A 17,577-nucleotide genomic window follows, 5' to 3' on the forward strand; every position below is an offset into this window, starting at 1 on the left:
GAATTGATTCCCCCCACCCCGGCTATATATACCTGGGAGTGGAATTGTTAGATCTTATGGTAGTTGTATATTTCTAGTTTTTTGAGGAACATTCTTACTCTTTTCCACAGTGGCTGCACCAGTTTACATTGCCATCAACAGTACACAAGGATTCCCTTTTCCCCACATCCTCTCTAACATTTGGTATTTGTAACCTTTTTGATGATAGACATCCTAACAGATGTAATGTGATATCTCATTTTCAACTGACTGGCATTTCTCTAATAATTAGCAATGTGGAGCATCTTTTTCATTTGCTTGTTAGCCATCTGTATGTCTTTGGAAAAATTTCTGTTCAGGTCTTCTATTCATATTCAGATGGACTTATTTTTTTGATATGGAGTTGTATATGACCTGTTGATTATTTTGTAGGTTAAACCCTCGTTGGTTGCATCATTTGCAAAAATTTTCTTTCATTCTGTAGGGTATCCTTTTGTTTTGTCAATGGTTTCTTTTGCTGTGAAAAAAACTTTTAAGTTTAGTTAGGACTTAAAATTTTTTGCTTTTTTTTATTTCTTAGGAAACTGATGCAAAAAATGTTGCTATGATTTCTCTCAAAGAGTGTTCTTCCTATGCTCTCTTCCAGGAGTTTTATGGTTTTGTTGTTACATTTAGATCTTTAAGCCATTTTGAGTTTATTTTTGTATGTGGTGTGATTAAATAGTCTAGCCTCCTTGTTTTAGATGTGGCCATCCAGTTTTCCCAGCACGACTTGCTGCAGAGACTGTCTTGTCTGCATTATATATTCCTGCCTCCTTTTTTTGTAGATTAATTGACCACAGGTGAGTGGGTTTATTTCTGGGCTCTCTTTTCTGTTCCATGAACCTGTGTGTCTGTTTTTGATAATACCATGCTGTTTTGATGACTGTGGCTTTGTAGTATAATCTAAAATCTGAGAGGGTTATACTTATAGCTGTGTTCTTTTTTCTCGAAATTGCTTTGGCAGTTGTATTTCCATTTATCTTGAGTGTATGTAATTCTTTTGCCAGGTAACAGGAAATGAATGATGATGGAAAAACTCAATGCAACTTCTGGAGGCTACTTTGTCCTGCTAGGTTTTTCCAATTGGCCTCGTGTGGAAGTAGTACTCTTTGTGGTTGTCTTGATGTTCTACTTAATGACATTGACAGGCAACCTGTTCATCATTATCGTATCATACCTGGACTCCCATCTGCACACTCCCATGTACTTCTTCCTCTCAAACTTGTCTTTTCTGGATCTCTGCTACTCTACCAGCTTCATCCCCCAGTTGCTGGTCAACCTCTGGGGCCCAGGAAAAGCCATGTCTTATGTAGATTTCATGACTCAACTTTACTTTTCCCTTGCACTGGGATCCACTGGATGTGTGCTACTGGTGGTGATGTCCTATGACCGTTATGCAGCTGTATGTAGACCCTTGCATTACACTGTCCTCATGCACCCTCGTTTCTGCCATCTGTTGGCTGTGGCTTCTTGGGTAAGTGGCTTCACCAACTTGGCACTTCATTCCTCATTTACCGCCTGGGTACCCCTGTGTGGACATGGCCAAGCGGACCATTTCTTCTGTGAAGTTCCAGCACTGCTGCGACTGTCTTGTGTTGATACAAGACAGCTAATGAGCTGGCCCTCATGGTCACGAGCTCCGTTTTTGTTCTCATACCTCTCATCCTCATTCTCAGCTCCTATGGTGCGATTGCCCGTGCTGTGCTGAGGATGCGGTCAACAGCTGGACTTCAGAAAGTCTTTGGGTCATGTGGAGCCCATCTTCTGGTTGTGTCCCTGTTTCTCATTCCAGGAATGTTTATATATCTCCAGCCCCCATCAGGAGGTTCTCAAGATCAAGGAGAGTTCATTGCCCTTTTTTATACTGTTGTCCCACCTAGCCTCAACCCTCTAATCTACACTTGAGAAACAAAGAGGTAAGAGGGGCAGTAAAGAGATTAATGGGGTGAGAGTAAGCCTGTGTACTTGTGACATGAATAGAATAATGGAGCATCTCTTCACCAGTGGTTCATCTGCCCATCCATGTATCAACCACTCTTTCATTCACTTGCTTTGTCAGCACTGATGGAGCATGTACTTTCACTATATCACAGAGTTTGTGGCATTAGGTATGAATTCAACACAGACTGCCCACATGACAACCTCCCTAGAGTGGAGAAAACAACCATGTAAAATCAAAATCAAACTCAATATTAGATTTTTTTCAGTGGTGCAATCCTAAAAAAACAAAGGTATGCCTTTCTTAATTGAAAATGAGATATGGATTTATTCTAAAAATTGATAAAAGGGCAGGTGTTATATATGTTTCTCTTTTGGCCACACCTGTGGCATTTTAAGTTCCTGGGCCAGGGATCAAATCTGAGCTGCAGCTGCAACGTATGCCACAGCAGCGGGAATACTGGATCATTAACCTGCTGAGTCACAGTGGGAGCTCTGAGCAGGTCTAATTCTTATGGAGAGATGATATTCTTAATTGTAAATAACCTATACTGTGTCTTTTAATTTCTTGCTTTTTGGGCAGAATTTGTCATAAAATTTGTCTTGTTTTGATTAACTGTAGTCTTAAATCTTTTCTCCAATACATCCTTTTTTTGAAAGTAGTTAATTTTGAGAGAAATTTTGGTCTATGTTCTTTATTATACCTTTATCAATAGTAAGAAAATAAGTTTCATGAATCAGCGGTCTCTGAAAAAATGTAGCAGAAGTAAGCACCTCATATTTGGTTTTTCCCTCCAATATAGTGAGTAGTGTAAAGGAGATGGAAATAACTTGTAGTTATAATATATAGCTTGTGAAGTAACGGTCATCCATAGACTAGGTCAGGTAAGTACTTGGGGCCCCTGTATAACCTAAGTTTCTAAAAAGAATATCAGAAGCAACCAAGTACTAGGCTCTGAAAGCAATTTGATAAATCTGATGTGTACTTGAAAGAATTACGTGAAAATATACTGGAAAAATTATGATAAAGCTAATCATATGAAAATGTTAGTTTGAAAAATGTTAGTTTTTTTGAAAAATGTTAGTTTTTTTCTTTTTGAGCTTGATCTGACTTAAATATTAGTGGTAAGTACATTACGAAAATCAACTTATATATTTTCCGAGTAAGGAAATGTATTTTTATTAAAGTAATAGTTTTATAACCTGTATTATTGCTGCTATCTCTATCTGAAATAAGTGTAGCATGCACATAACATTTTAAACTGGAATCCATATTGTATGGTAATCCAATTGCCAGCTGTAGTTTTGAGGCCTGTAACGTTTTCACATGATTGATTCAAATCCCATTCCCAGAGTTCCCATCATGGCGCAGTGGGAACGAATCTGACTAGGAACCATGGAGTTGTGGGTTCGATCCCTGGGTTGCTCAGTGGGTTAAGGATTCAGCATTGCCATGAGCTGTGGTGTAGGTCGCAGATGCAGTTGGATCCCATGTTGCTGTGGCTGTGGTGTAGGCTGTCGGCTATAGCTCTAATTTGACCCCTAGCCTGGGAACCTACATATGCTGCGGGTGTGGCCCTAAAAGGCAAAAAACAAACAAATAAAAAAACCTTATCAAATCCCATTCCCTAAATTTTTTTTTCTTTTCTTTCTTTGTTTGTTTGTTTTTTGTTTTTTTTTTTCTTTGCTTTGCTTTTTAGGTCTGCACCTGGGGCATATAGAAGTTCCAGGCTAGGGGTCCAATAGGAGCTGTATCTGCAACCTACACCACAGCGCATGGCAATGCCTGATCCTCAACCCACTGAGCAAAGCCAGGGATTGAAACCGCAACCTCGTGGTTCCCAGTCAGATTCGTTTCTGCTGTGCCACGACGGGAACTCCCATTCCCTAAATTTTTAAAATGAAAAACACATCCCCAAACTTCCCCTCAGTTTCTGGTGTGGTTTGCAATTACATTGATTCTGATGTCTTTGCCTTTGTGTGTCTGTCATTCTTTATCTCTGCCTCGACACAAACAGTAATACGGCATACATTCATTTGTCCTTAACCTATTGTCTAAGAAAGGAAGAACCAAGAATCATGTACATGTAAGGACTGTTAGTAAATAATTAGTGCCGCACAGAGTGAACCATCACAGAGCAAAATAAAACTTTTAAAAGCAAACCCAATAGTTTAGTTCTTTGAACCACCGTGTACTTATGGAAATCTTATTGTTTGCAACACTTCATGTAATACCCTGGCCTCTCACTATCTAATTCAAGAAAACTGTGGGAGTTCCCATTGTGGCTCACTGGTACTGAACCTGACGAGTATCCTTGAGAAAGCGGGTTTGATCGCTGGCCCTGATCAGTTGGTTAAGGATCCAGTGTTGCGTGAGCAGTGGTATAGGTCACAGACGTGGCTTGGATGCCACGTTGCTGTGGCTGTGGTGTAGGCTGGCAGCTGCAGCTCCGATTGGACCCCTAGCCTAGGAACTTCAATGCGCTGTGAGTGCAGCCCCCAAAAGACAAACAAACAAACAAACAAACAAAACCCCAAAATAAAACCCAGACTTTGACATTTCTTGTCTCTTTTCTTTCTTTTTTGCTTAAAAACCATATGAATTAAAAAAAATGTAGACTATTTTTTTGGAATGCTGTAGTTATAGCATACATATATATTGAATCCTAGCTCCATTACCATGATCTTCTAATTAATTTGTAATTGAAAACAAAGTTCAGTTAACAAAATCCCCTCAAAAATTAACACAGATTTTGAGTTTATTGTTTTGTACTTTTCAAACTACTTATGTGAATCTTATGCAGTTTTATCACAAACCACAATGAGATATCTCCTCGTGCCTGTCAGAATGGCTATCATCAAAAACAAGACAAATAACAAACATTGGTGAGGAAGTAGAGAAAATGGAAACTTCCTGCACTATTGGTGGGAGTTTAACTTGGTAGAGCCACTATGGAAAACAGGGTATAGGTTCTCAAAAAGCTAAAACCAGAAGTACCATATGACCCAATAATTCCACTCCTGGATATAGATCTGAAAAGAAGAAACACTAATCTGAAAAGATATATGCACCCCAGTGTTCATAGCAGCATTATTTACAATTGCCAAGATGCGGAAACAACCCAAGTGTCCACCAACAGATAAATGGATAAAGGAGATATGATATAGGGGACACACACACACACACACACACACACACACACCCAATGTGTGTTTTTACTTAGCCTTAAAAAGAAATCAGATTTTGCCATTTGTAGGAACATGGATGGACTTGGAGGCAATTATGCTGAGTGAAAAAGTCAAACAGAGAAAGACAAATATTGCATTACATCACTTATATGTGGACTCTAAAAAATATAACAACCTAGTGACTCTAACAAAAAAGAAGCAGATTCACAAATATAGAGAACAAACTAGTGAGAGGCGGCAAGTGGGCGTGGCAACATGGTGGTAGGAGACTGAGAGGTACAAACTATTGTGTGTAAAATAAGCTACAAGTATATATTTTACAACACAGAGAATATAAACAGTATTTTATAACTAGAAATGGAAGATAATTTAAAATTGTGAATCACTGTATTATACACCTGTTGACATCTAATATTGTACATAACTGTATTTCAGAAAAAATAAAGGGAGTTCCCATTGTGGCTCAGTGGTAAGGAACCTGACTAGTATCCATGAAGATGCAGGTTTGCTCCCTGGCCTCGCTCAGTGGGTTCAGTGATCCGGCATTGGCATGAGCTGTGGTGTAGGTCGCAGACGTGGCTCGGATCTGGTGTTGCTGTGGCTGTGGTGCAGGCTGGCAGTGCAGCTCCAGTTTGCTAGCCTTGGACTTCCATAGGCTGAGGGTGCAGCCCTAAAAAGACCAAAAATAACACCCCCTGCCCCAAAAAAGAGAACAGAAAAGAGAGAAAATAAATTGCCTAACTTTGGCTTTTCACCAACAATAAAATCTGAAGGGAAGAAGACACATGGCTTGCCGAAGTTTAAATGACCTCTGTGTGGCAAAATCAAGGTAATGACAGTAGAGTTTTGGTTCTGAGGCCCTTTGTCGTGACCAGCAATGCCCAGGGTAAACTAGAAGGTCTGAAATCCTACCACTGCCATCTCTGAACCTTGAACCACTCTTTGGTACTTTGACACTCACACTGCACACATGAGCGTGGGTCGCAGGCAACTTTACTGAAGAACTAAGAAGGAATCCAGCTTGTTCTCGGTGAAGAATGGAGACTAAATGCTGTGAAGGACCAGCTTCTTCTCTACCCCAGGAAGTTTCTGCTCCCCATCCAGACAGATGGCTCCAGTCCCCTCATACCCATTCCTGTGCAGCGTATTCCCTAAACCCTGAGTGTGTCTCAGCAGTGCAGGCACAGATGTGTCATCAGATAATCACAGACACTAGCTCTGGCTTCCAGGCCAGATTCAGGTGTTTTATGCTCTTTTATTGGCCTCAGCGTCACATACTGTATTCTCTGTCTTACAAACATGGGACTGGAAGGTCACTGGTATCACATGCTATGACAACATTAAGTGAGTTGAAGCACACGAAGTTTTCAAATATAAGTCCATCATATTCCAATTACAATTCGACAACTAAAATAATAACACTTAGAGGAAAAAGTAGTACCTGATTTACTATAGATTTCACAATGATAATACTTTACCATGGGAATCTGGCCTTGTCACTGCAGCAGCTCGGGTTGCTGCTGTGATGCGGGTTTCCTCCCTGGCCCGGTAACTTCCCCATGCCACCAATGTGGCCAAAAATGATTTTTACCATGGGAGTAAAATTTTCTGTCTATAATAATGTCATATTAACATATGTTTTAAATACTTTTCTGAAACATTGCAGAGTCTAATGCACACTTATGCCTAAGTGCTCCTGAGAGTATCTCCTAAAGACAGGATCTAATCCAGGATCACCGATTAGATGTTTGTGTTATATCTCTCAGTGTGCTTTCTTTCTCACTCCACTGTGTCTAACCTTTTTTCCCCCACCCTCTCCCCGACTCAGGCCCTAGTGGTCTCTGGGACTCTTCCAAGTCATTGGAATCCTGAGTCTCACAATTTGAGTAGTCAATTGGTTTTATGATAGCTGTAAGACTATTTTTGTTTGTTTGTTTTTGCTTTTTAGGGCGGCACCCACTGCACAGGGAAGTTCCCAGGCTAGGAGTCGAATCGGAGCTGTAGCTGCTAGGCTATACCACAACCACACCAATGCCTGATCCGAGCTGAATCTGCGACCTCCACCACAGCTCATGACAATACCGGATCCTTAACCCACTGGCAAGGCCAGGGGTTGAACCTGCAACCTTATGGTCACTAGTTGGATTTGTTTCTGCTGCACCACAGTGGAACTCCTGTAAGACGGTTTTCGAACCAGAATTGTGATTTGCACTTACTTGAATCATCTCCCTTAGAGCAGGGTGCACTTCTGCCTTGCAGGTAGTTTTGCCATGCAGACCTGAGGACACCTCTCGTGAGAACAAAATCATGGGTAAGCCTTTTTGATTTCATCCTTAAAGACAATCTCAAATACATGTTTGCATTTGTAGTATCTTTAGAGCTAGAGGTTAAAAGATTTTGCCGCTTTCCATTTATTCTTCAGGCAAGACATGCTTGGTTGGGAGAAGAAGAAAAGATTTTGGCTAACTTCCTTGCAAAGGCAATCTTGAGATTGTTCATGCAACCTCTCAAGGATAGAATAGAGTATACTCCCACCTTCGCATGTAATATGAAACTTCCTTTGGCAGAGCTTCTCAGTGGTTAATGACAGTATTCTTCATGCTGGAATATACTGAACATAAATGACTTGGAAATGTAAAGCAGTCTCGTACAAACAGCATGTTTCTGTGGCTTTTCCCTGCCACTACCCTCAACATTCTTTATCCTTAAATTTTTTGGTGTATTCCCTTAGGAAGTCCCAATATTTCAGAGTCTGGAAAACACTCACAATTTTGAAATTAGTTGTCTTTACAGGCCTTCAAGATGAAGAAGCAGTCAGAATAGCTCTTAACTGTCTCATAACTAAGCTTTTGACACAAATCTTGCTGGGTTTTTCCCTCCAAACTAAAAATTACCAATGCCTCTGTGTTTAAGACTAGGTTAGACAAAGGATGTCTTTAATGAAAATGATTAGAGATATTATTTCACATCACAAAATTTTCATTTGTATTGCTCTCTCTGTGTGTGTGTGTGTGTGTGTGTGTGTAAAATTAAAAAACCCATTTGGCAACCAGCCACCAATCAGGCAAATTGTAAAATTATTTAGAATTTTTTCCATACTGTATATACCAAAGTCTATTTGTCTCAAGAACTGGACCAAGCATTGGATGATTTTTTTTTTCAAATGGCTGCACCTGCAGCATATGGAAGTTCCCAGGCTGGGGTTGAATTGGAGCTGCAGCTAGGTCCTGTGCCCAGCCACAGCAGTACCAGATGCATCTGCAACCTATGGCTCAGCTTCTGGAAATTCTGGGTCCTTATGCTGAGTGAGGCCAGGGATCAAACCTGGATCCTCATAGAGACATTGGGTCCTTAACCCACTGAGCCACAACGGGAACTCCAGATGATCTTTTTTTTTTTTTTAAAATTAAAAATTAGATATGGGTTGGAGTTCCTGTCGTGGCTAAATTGGTTAACAAATCTGACTAGGAACCATGAGGTTGCAGGTTCAATCCCTGGCCTTGCTCAGTGGGTTAAGGATCCGGCATTGCCGTGAGCTGTGGTGTAGGTTGCAGACGTGGCTCAGATCCCGCGTTGCTGTGGCTCTGGTGTAGACCGGTGGCTACAGCTCCGATTTGACCCCTAGCCTGGGAACCTCCATATGCCACCGGAGCAGCCCAAGAATGGCAAAAAGACAAAAAAAAAAATTAGATATGGGTCACAATTGGTTCTTCTTTGGAAGAACATGCCATTTTCCATTAATAGTTTGCTTAGATTTTGATTGTACCAGAATGCATGTCAGAAAAGTTCAAATGATTCTTGTTTTTCTTACCTGTTAATTTCTTCACTAAACAACACTGTTGATTTCTCATCATATTAATTCAGTATCAAGTAACAATAAAATCCTTTCTTTGCTTAAAAACATAACTAATTTTTTGATGAAGTTTTAGGTTGAGTATGAATCCTGGAACTAAGTTTATTTTTGTAACTAAAGTACCTTTCCCTTTTAATGATACAGATTCTGAGCATCAGAGAGCTACTTGTGTTGGTCGAAGTAATCAGTAGCTTTCCATTCTAGAAATATCAATTGTTTCTTTCTCATAATGATTCTTGCACTGTTTCAGAAGGCATTCCTGGCTGTTTCCATCATGCGCCAAATGTTTACATGTTGTGGTTCGTTATTATATCACTAATTTTCTCTTACTGATTCAGAAGGTTCATGCTTATGGTCTTTAAAAGAAATGTTAAGAAACTTATGCACATATTTTGCCCACCTATTTAATTTATTTTAATATTTAAGAATACATTTTAAGGTTTATAGCTAAATATTCAAATATTCAAATCCAATTTTATAGGATTTCCATCCCATGACCCCAGTGCATCCTCCCACCCCCCGAACTGTCTCCTTTGGAAACTATAAGTTTTTCAAAGTCTGTGAGTCAATATCTTCTCTGCAAAGAAGCTCGCTGTGTCCTTTTTTCAGATTCCACATGTCAGTGAAAGCATTTGATGTTGGTGTCTGATTGTCTGACTGACTTCACTTAGCATGATAATTTCTAGTTCCGTCCATGCTGCTAAAAATGCAGGTATTTTGTTCCTTTGAATGGCTGAGTAATATTCCATCGTATATATGTACCACATCTTCTGGATCCACTCCTCTGTTGATGGGCATTTAGGTTGTTTCCATGTCTTGGCTATTGACAATAGTGCTGCAAAAAACATCAGAGTACACTAGTCTGCGAGTCATGGTTTTCCCTGGATAGATGCCCAGTGGTCTAATGTTTAGAGTGTCTCACTTGGAATGCCCAGTGGCAGTATGCTGCCCACGTAGACATGGCCAATCTAACAGAAAGTGGTGGAATATTTCTTAAGTGACGCTGTCATAGGAAATCCACTGATGAATAGTTGCCGTGGTGACTAGCTTGAACGAATGGGTTTATATTATTACTTTATTCACTTCTTAACTCCATCAGAATTTTAGTATGTGCCACCAGAATAGAACTCTTTTTAATACATTTCAACAAACAGTGCCCTTATGGGTGCATTATTAGCCATGTGTCACCTTTGTCTAAGAGCATTAGAAAGAACATGAGAAACAGGACACAGGACAAGAAGACCCTGTGCCATGATCTGGGGAAGTATGAGACAAGAATGATTTGTCAGAGAAACTCCTATATACCTACTCACTTGTTAAAGAATGTCATTTGATGTCTGCGAACTATCACTTGGAAGTGAAAATGCTCCTCACCAGGTTGCCCCAGGCACCCTTTACATCCTTGTTCCTCAGAGTGTAGATGAAAGGGTTGAGTGTAGGGGTCACCACTCCATAGAAGAGAGCCATGAACTTGGGCTGGTCCCTAGAGATGGAGGAAGGGGGCTGAAGGTACATGCTAATGGCTGGACCATAAAAGAAGAAATCTACAATGAGATGGGAGGAACATGTGCCAAAGGCTTTTTTTCTTCCCTCCAAAGATTTAATCTTAAATACAGCATGTCCAATAGAAGCATAGGAAACAAGAATGAAGCATAGTGGCACAGCTAACATGAAAATGCAAACCACAGAGAGTGTGAGCTCATTGGCGCCCTTCTCACCACAGGCTGCCTTTATCAGAACGGGAACCTCACATACCAAGTGATCCAGTGTGTTGTGACCACAGAGTGGTAAGTGTAATGTGACAGTGGCCTCTGAGACAGCGTAGGTCATTCCACTCAGCCACACAGTGGCCACCAGTAGAATACAGGTGCACCGATTCATGATGAGGGTGTAGTGCAGAGGCTTGCAGATGGCCACGTAGCGATCGAAAGACATAATAGCCAAAAGCAGACATTCTGTGCCTCCCATTATGTGGAAGAAATAAAGCTGAACGGCACAGCGCAGATAGCTGATTGTCTTCTTCGATCGTCCCAGGTGAAACAGCATCTGAGGGACAATGCTTGTGGTGTAGCACATGTCCAGAAAGGAGAGGTTGGTGAGGAAGAAATACATGGGGCTGTGCAGACGGGAGTCTAAGGTGGACACCAGAATGATGGCTATGTTTCCCACCATGGCCATGGGGTATGTTAGAAGCAGAATAATGAACAGAGGAAGCTCCAGCCAGGGACGATCCGCAAAGCCTAGTAGAATAAACTCTTCTGGGTGGCTTTGGTTAATTCCTTCCATTATCTGCAGTTTGCTTCCCCTGTATCAGAGCAGTGGCAGGAAAGGTAGAAAGATTTTGAGAAATGACAAACACAATTGTGTATAGTGGGACTATATGCACACAATTAAGCATCCATTCATAGAAGATTGGGTGCAGTCACTTGGGTGAGTGGGGGAGGATAATTAAAAGATGTGACACCAGGGGAGTTAATTTCTCCTCATGACCCTACAGCATAAAGACAGCTACCTTAAGCAAGTAACCAAAACTTTCTGAAACGGAATCTACTATTCTGTGTGATAAAGATGACAATAAGCATGTCCTTGGGCTCTGAAAAGGATTGAATGCCAAGCAGAAGTGACTGTGTTTCCGATGCTCCAAAGTAATGCTCTTTCATCCCTTGGTTTGCAGAAATACCAGCTAAGTTTATTGGTTCCTACCTTCAGGTGCCCGATGAAGTAGATGTGGCTGGGTCTTAGGAATCAGATAGGTCTTTTTCAGGATCCCTGCTGCAAGGCCTTACTGAAATGTTAAGAAGAGTGAAAGGGTGGAGTTAGTTCTAGCACAAGGAGGAGGTGGAGAGAACCTAGCCCTAGCCCTTAGTTATCATCTAGATAGGCTTGTCCAGATGCAGGTTGAATTATTACATCATCCCCATGGGGACTAAGAAGGCTTTTACAGTTTAAATCCATCTTGGTCATTTAGAATTGAGCAAGAAACTTAAACCCTTAGATGACAGCTTGCTGAAGTATAAACTGAGAGACTTTAGCTATAAATTATGTTTCCCCCAACTCAAACATTTGTTGTTGGATGTCCCTTTTCTTGCATAACTACTTTGTTGAAACCAGGTCATTGATTGTTCATGTCAGAATTTATTATCTATCTTGTAGGAGTATTTCTTTATCCTGGGGGCTTATCTTGTTTTTAGGTAAGGCCTTGGCCTGTTATCAACAGCTTACTTACTTATATGTAGCTACAAATATGACATTTATGTCCAGGGAACTGGAACAGGAGGAAAGTATTTCCACTGAGGACCAGAGAGTCATTGGTTTAGAGGCAGCAGATTACATTTGTAGGCTTGCAAAGCACAGTTTTCACATACTCTGTTTCTCTGTGTCCTCAAGGCCATCGTGTGAGGTGTCACATCGAACTCCCCTGGGCTAAGATATTATTTTGATTCCAAAAGAACCCTAGGTCTGTTGTGCACAGTGAGATAATATAATAATAATTCCAACTAATCCTTAATGAGCCCTGTGTGCCAAACACAACAGTAAACCTTTCAGACCCATGAATCATCTAGTACCTATCCCCAAACCTTATGACAAAGGAAATGTTAGTATCTGAATTGTAAGATACTGTTCATCATTCATCCCAGTTGTCTGCTAATGACTAGGGAGGTTCTAAAGATCAAAAAGCCATGAATCCCTTAAATGAGGTATTGAGATGGTGAGACTATAAATCCAGTTTTCAAGGTTCCGTAGATGTATAGCTAAGCTCTAAAATTCTATGCTCGAACTCTGCTCTTTTCCATGTCATTCTCCTGGTATTTTATTACTTTCAATTCTCTGATATCATGATGTTTTGTCCAATTTTTGATCTACTTCCAATAATATTCCATCAGGACATCAGGGCCTCTTTATCTCTGAATTTTTTTTCCTTTTGTCCTTGCCCCTAGGCATGCAGACATTCAGAGATCAAAGCTGAGCCACAGCAGTGCCCTAAGCCACAGGAGTGACAATGCTGGATTCTTAGCAGATAGGCCTCCAGGGAACTCCTGTCTGGGAATGCTTCAAGTCCTTTGTCTCTCCATCTCCACTAACACATCTGCAGCAAGGTGGGATCCTGAAGCTGCTGTGCCACAAGGGAACTTCTCTAGTGTATCTTTTTGTACATCATTTTTCATCACACAGCATTTTATTTATATTGACAGGGACTTTTAAGTTATGTGTTGGAAAAATTATAGAAGAAAGGAGAGGTTTTTGTCTGACTTCAAAATGTCTGGAGAAATCAGGTGAATGGGTCAACGCATCAGATTTCTACTGCATATTTTAAAAGTTCACATGATTGGATGAAGGCTGCACATTTCATTCAGGTATTTAATACCTTTCAGGAATAGTGTTTATTCAAATTTACATGCTTTTAAGATGGGTTTAAGTGATAGCCTGAGAGAATCAGATTACAAAAAAATCTAGCTGCTTTGTGTAGGTGCCAAACTAATTATTTCCAAAGTTTAGAGAAGACTTCCAGAAATGAAATGCTCTCTGGTTTCCCTATGTATATTTGGTACTATGATGTACCTAAGAAAGGGTAGTTTTTAAAACAAGTATCGTTTTACTTACCTTATGTTGATAAGTATAGTTTAAGCAAATGGAATTTTAAAGGAACACATTTGAATTTTTCCAAATGGCCTAGTACACAGATGAATATTTAAGAATGATATTCAGAAGTGTGTATTCCATTCGACACAATGCTGCCCCAAAGAAGAAAGCCCATATTAGGAAGATGACAGTAGGCAATATCAAGAGTGCTTTGCATGTGTGCAGTCTATTATATCCCTGAGACTCTTGGGCATTATTTTCAGACAGCCCGTTAATGCTTATCCCAGATGAGTTAGCAGACAAATTCCTTTGGGACAGAGTTCTCCATGGAAGTGCTTCTGGTGTACAATTAGTTATCTACTGAATTGAGGTTGTTAGATATGTTTTAGAATAAACTCATTTGATTTCTCAAAACACTGGAAACTGATTTTACTTGATTATTTTATTCACTTATTATCTTTGTAATGTTTCTTTTATTGGCAATGATTTTTTAAATTGAAACATCATTGACATCCAACAATACATTATTTTTCAGGTGTAGAGTGTAATGCTTTGACCTTCATATACATTGCTAAATGATCACAGTACATTAACCATCAGTCGCTATACAAAGTTACAATTTTTTCTTTGTGCAGAGATCTTTAAGACTTATTTTCTTAGCAGTTTTTCAGATCTGCAATAGTGACTGTATCACATCAAACCTGTACCACAGAAGTGACCTGAACCACTGCAGTGACAATGCCAGATCCTTAACCTGCCACCTCACAAGGGAACTCCAGGGTTCTCTGTTTTGTTACATGGATCTATGTGTCTGTTTTTGCTTGTTTGTTTTTAGGGCCACACCTATGGCATATGGAAGTTCCCAGGCTAGGGGTTGAATCGGAGCTGCAACTGCTGGCTTATGCCACAGCCGTAGCACTGCTGGATCTGAGCTGTGTCTGCAACCTATACCACAGCTCACGGCCATGCCACTGAGTGAGGCCAGGGATTGAACCCACATCCTCATGGATACTAAGTCAGGCATGTTACTGCTGATCCACAATGGGAACTCCTATGTGTCTGTTTTTATGCCAGTATCATAGTGTTTTGTTTACGACTGCTTTGTAGTATAGATTGAAATCAGGGAGCATGATGCCTCTGGCTTTGCCCTTAAGATTCATTTGGCTATTCAGGATATTTTGTGTTTCATACAAAGATTTAAAATTACTCATTCTAGTTCTGTGAAAAATGCCATTGGAATTTGATAGGGATTTCATTGAATCTGTAATTGCTTTGGGTAATACGGATATTTAATTCTTGCAGCTCATGAGAGTGGAATATATTTTCATTTATTTGTGTGTTCTTTAGTTTCTTTTGTCAGTGTCTTATAGTTTTCAGTGGACCGGTCTTTCTTCATTTCTAGGTATTTTATTCTTTTTGAGGCGATTGTATATGGGATTCTTTATGTCTGTTTCTGATCAGTGTTGGACAGTAATTTTAAATAGGTTTCATTTAGACCAAAGCTAGTTTGAGTAAAAGGATGTGGAGACATTCACGTGAATTTCTTGCATATCTTATTTTGTTCACCTTGTAGAATATCTCCAATAAGATATAATATTTCTGGCCGTACCTAATAAATAAAGGGACACAAAAATAAGTTGAAGAGAGAAGAAAAAACCGGAAGTGGTCTTTCTGGGAGGAGGAATAAAATGACATTAAAAATCCTTTAAAATATTTAATGATTTTCAGAGTTCCCGTCTTGGCTCAGCAGAAACGAATCTGCCTAGCATCCATGAGGATGCAGGTTCAATCCCTGGCCTCGCTCAGTGGGTTAAGAATCTGGCATTGCCGTGAGTTGTGGCATAGGCCATCAGCTACAGCTCTGATTCGACCCCTAGCCTGGGAATCTCCATATGCCGTGGGTGCAGCCCTAAAATAAAAAGACAAAAATAAATAAATATTAAAAAAATTTAATCATTTTCTAATATGAAGACTGATAGCCTCTCTCTCTCTCTCTCACATACACACAAACACATAACATCCCACATAATAGTAGTCCGATTTGTATATGAACATTAAGATTTAAAAGTTACACATACAATCCATGAGTGCATTATTTGAAAAGCAAATTCAAATGTACTGAATAACAGGTACAAATAGGTATGTCTCCCTTTAAACATCCTCTTCCCATGGCCCATAATCTCACTGTCCTTTCCAAAGAGGAAACCATTAGTATCACATGAATGTGTATTGTTCCACTTTACAAGTGTGATGGAGGAGACGGGATTAAGATGGTGGAATGGAAGGATTGGAGCTCAACTTCTCTCCTAAAAACAAAAAAATTCACAACTAAAGACTGAGCACTCTTCACCCCAATGGACCAGAAACCTTTAAAAAGATACCCTACTCCAAAAGAAAAAGAGGAGGCCACATCAAGAGGTAGGAGGGGCGATTTCATGATATTAACAACCCCGTACCTCCTGGGTGTGAAACTGGTTCACAGAGACTCACCTACAGGAGTGAGAGTTCTGAGCCACACATCAAACTCTCATGTGTGGGGATCTGGCATGGGGAAAAAGCGCCCTGGAGCATCTGGCATTGAAGGCCAGTGGGGCTTGTGCGCAGGAGCTCCATGGGACTGGGGGAAATGGAGACTCCATTCTTAAAAGGTGCACACAGATTTCATGTGCACTGGGTCCCAGGGCATAGCAAAGTCTCCATGGGAGTCTGCGTCAAACCTGACCGCAGTTCTTGGAGGACCTCCTGGGAAAACAGGGGTGAACCTGGCTTGTTGTGAGGAAAGGACACTGAAAGCAAAGCTCTTGGGAATATTCAGCAGCAGTGCCTTTCTCTGGAGGTGGCCATTTTGGGGAAATCTGGCCCCACCCGTCAGTCAGCTGCTGAGAAGCCCCAGGGCAAACAACAACCCAGGTGGGATCACAACCCCACCCCTCAGTAAACAGGCTACCTAAAGACCCCTCAGGGACACAGCTGCCTCTAATCCCATCCAGAGACTAAGTCCCACCCTCCAGAGGGATTAGAATCTATTCCACCTTCCAGGGGGCAGGCATCAGCCCCTCCCATCAGGAAGCCTACAGCAAGCCCCCATGCTGACTTCAGCCACAGGGGGCAGACATCAGAAGTAAGAGAGGCTACAACTCTATTATCTGTAAGAAGGTCACCACACCAAAAACCTATAAAAATGAAAAGACAGAGAACTATAACTCAGATGAGGGAGAAAGGAAAAATCCCAGAAAAACAGCTAAGGGAGGAGGAGATTCTTAGCCTCCAGGAAAAAGATTTTAGACTGTTGATGCTGAAGATGATGCAAGACATTGGAAATAAACTGGAGGCAAGGATGGATAACTTACAGGAAACACTGAGCAAAGAGATACAAGATATAAAACTTAAACAAGAAGAGATGCAAAATACAATAACTGAAATAAAAAATTCACCAGAAGCAGCTAACAGCAGAATACGGGAGGCAGAAGAACGAAAAAGCAAGGTGGAGGACAGATTAGTGGAAATTATGGATGCAGAACAGAAAAAGAGAAAAAAGATTGAAAACAAATGAAGAGAGTCTCAGAGAACTCTGGGACAACATTAAACTCACCAACATCCATATTATAGGGGTGCCAGAAGGAGAAGAGAGAGAGAAGGAGACAGAAAAAATATTCCAAGAGATAATAGCCGAAAACTTCCCTAACACAGGAAAGGAACCACTCACTCAAATCCAGGAAGCACAACAAGTACCACATAAAATAAACCCAAGGAGGAACACCCCGAGACACATCTTAATCAAACTGACCAAAATTAAGGACAAAGAGAAAATCTTGAAAGCAGCTAGGGAAAAGAAACAAGTCACATACAAGGGATTATGGTTATCGGCAGATTTTTCAACAGAAACTCTGCAGGCCAGAAGGGAGTGGCATGATATACTTAATGTGATGAAAGGAAAAAACCTCCAACCAAGATTACTCTACCCAGCAAGGCTCTGATTCAGATTTGAAGGAGAA

The 17,577-nt window shown here is 40.6% G+C and overlaps 1 protein-coding gene, 1 long non-coding RNA gene and 1 pseudogene across 2 annotated transcripts in view; 2 read left to right on the top strand and 1 right to left on the bottom strand.

The window, feature by feature from the left end:
• Positions 1-17,577, top strand: part of LOC110257996 (uncharacterized) — an 819,260-nt gene that overhangs the window by 476,965 nt on the left and 324,718 nt on the right. The window lies entirely within an intron of this gene.
• Positions 1,039-1,970, top strand: LOC146401339 (olfactory receptor 2J3-like; annotated as a pseudogene).
• LOC146401340 (olfactory receptor 2B11-like) lies at positions 10,349-16,754 on the bottom strand. The gene is made up of 2 exons (XM_084970333.1): positions 15,454-16,754; positions 10,349-14,425 (listed from the first exon to the last, which is right to left on the bottom strand). The coding sequence occupies exon 2, from the start codon at positions 11,285-11,287 to the stop codon at positions 10,349-10,351; it is 939 nt and encodes a 312-aa protein (XP_084826459.1). The 5' UTR covers positions 11,288-14,425; positions 15,454-16,754.

Source organism: Sus scrofa, chromosome 7, assembly GCF_054392235.1.
Source record: "Sus scrofa isolate SSC_HxYL_T2T_F1_AM1 chromosome 7, Sscrofa_HxYL_maternal_Yorkshire_Landrace_v2.0, whole genome shotgun sequence".
Lineage (NCBI taxonomy): Eukaryota > Metazoa > Chordata > Mammalia > Artiodactyla > Suidae > Sus > Sus scrofa.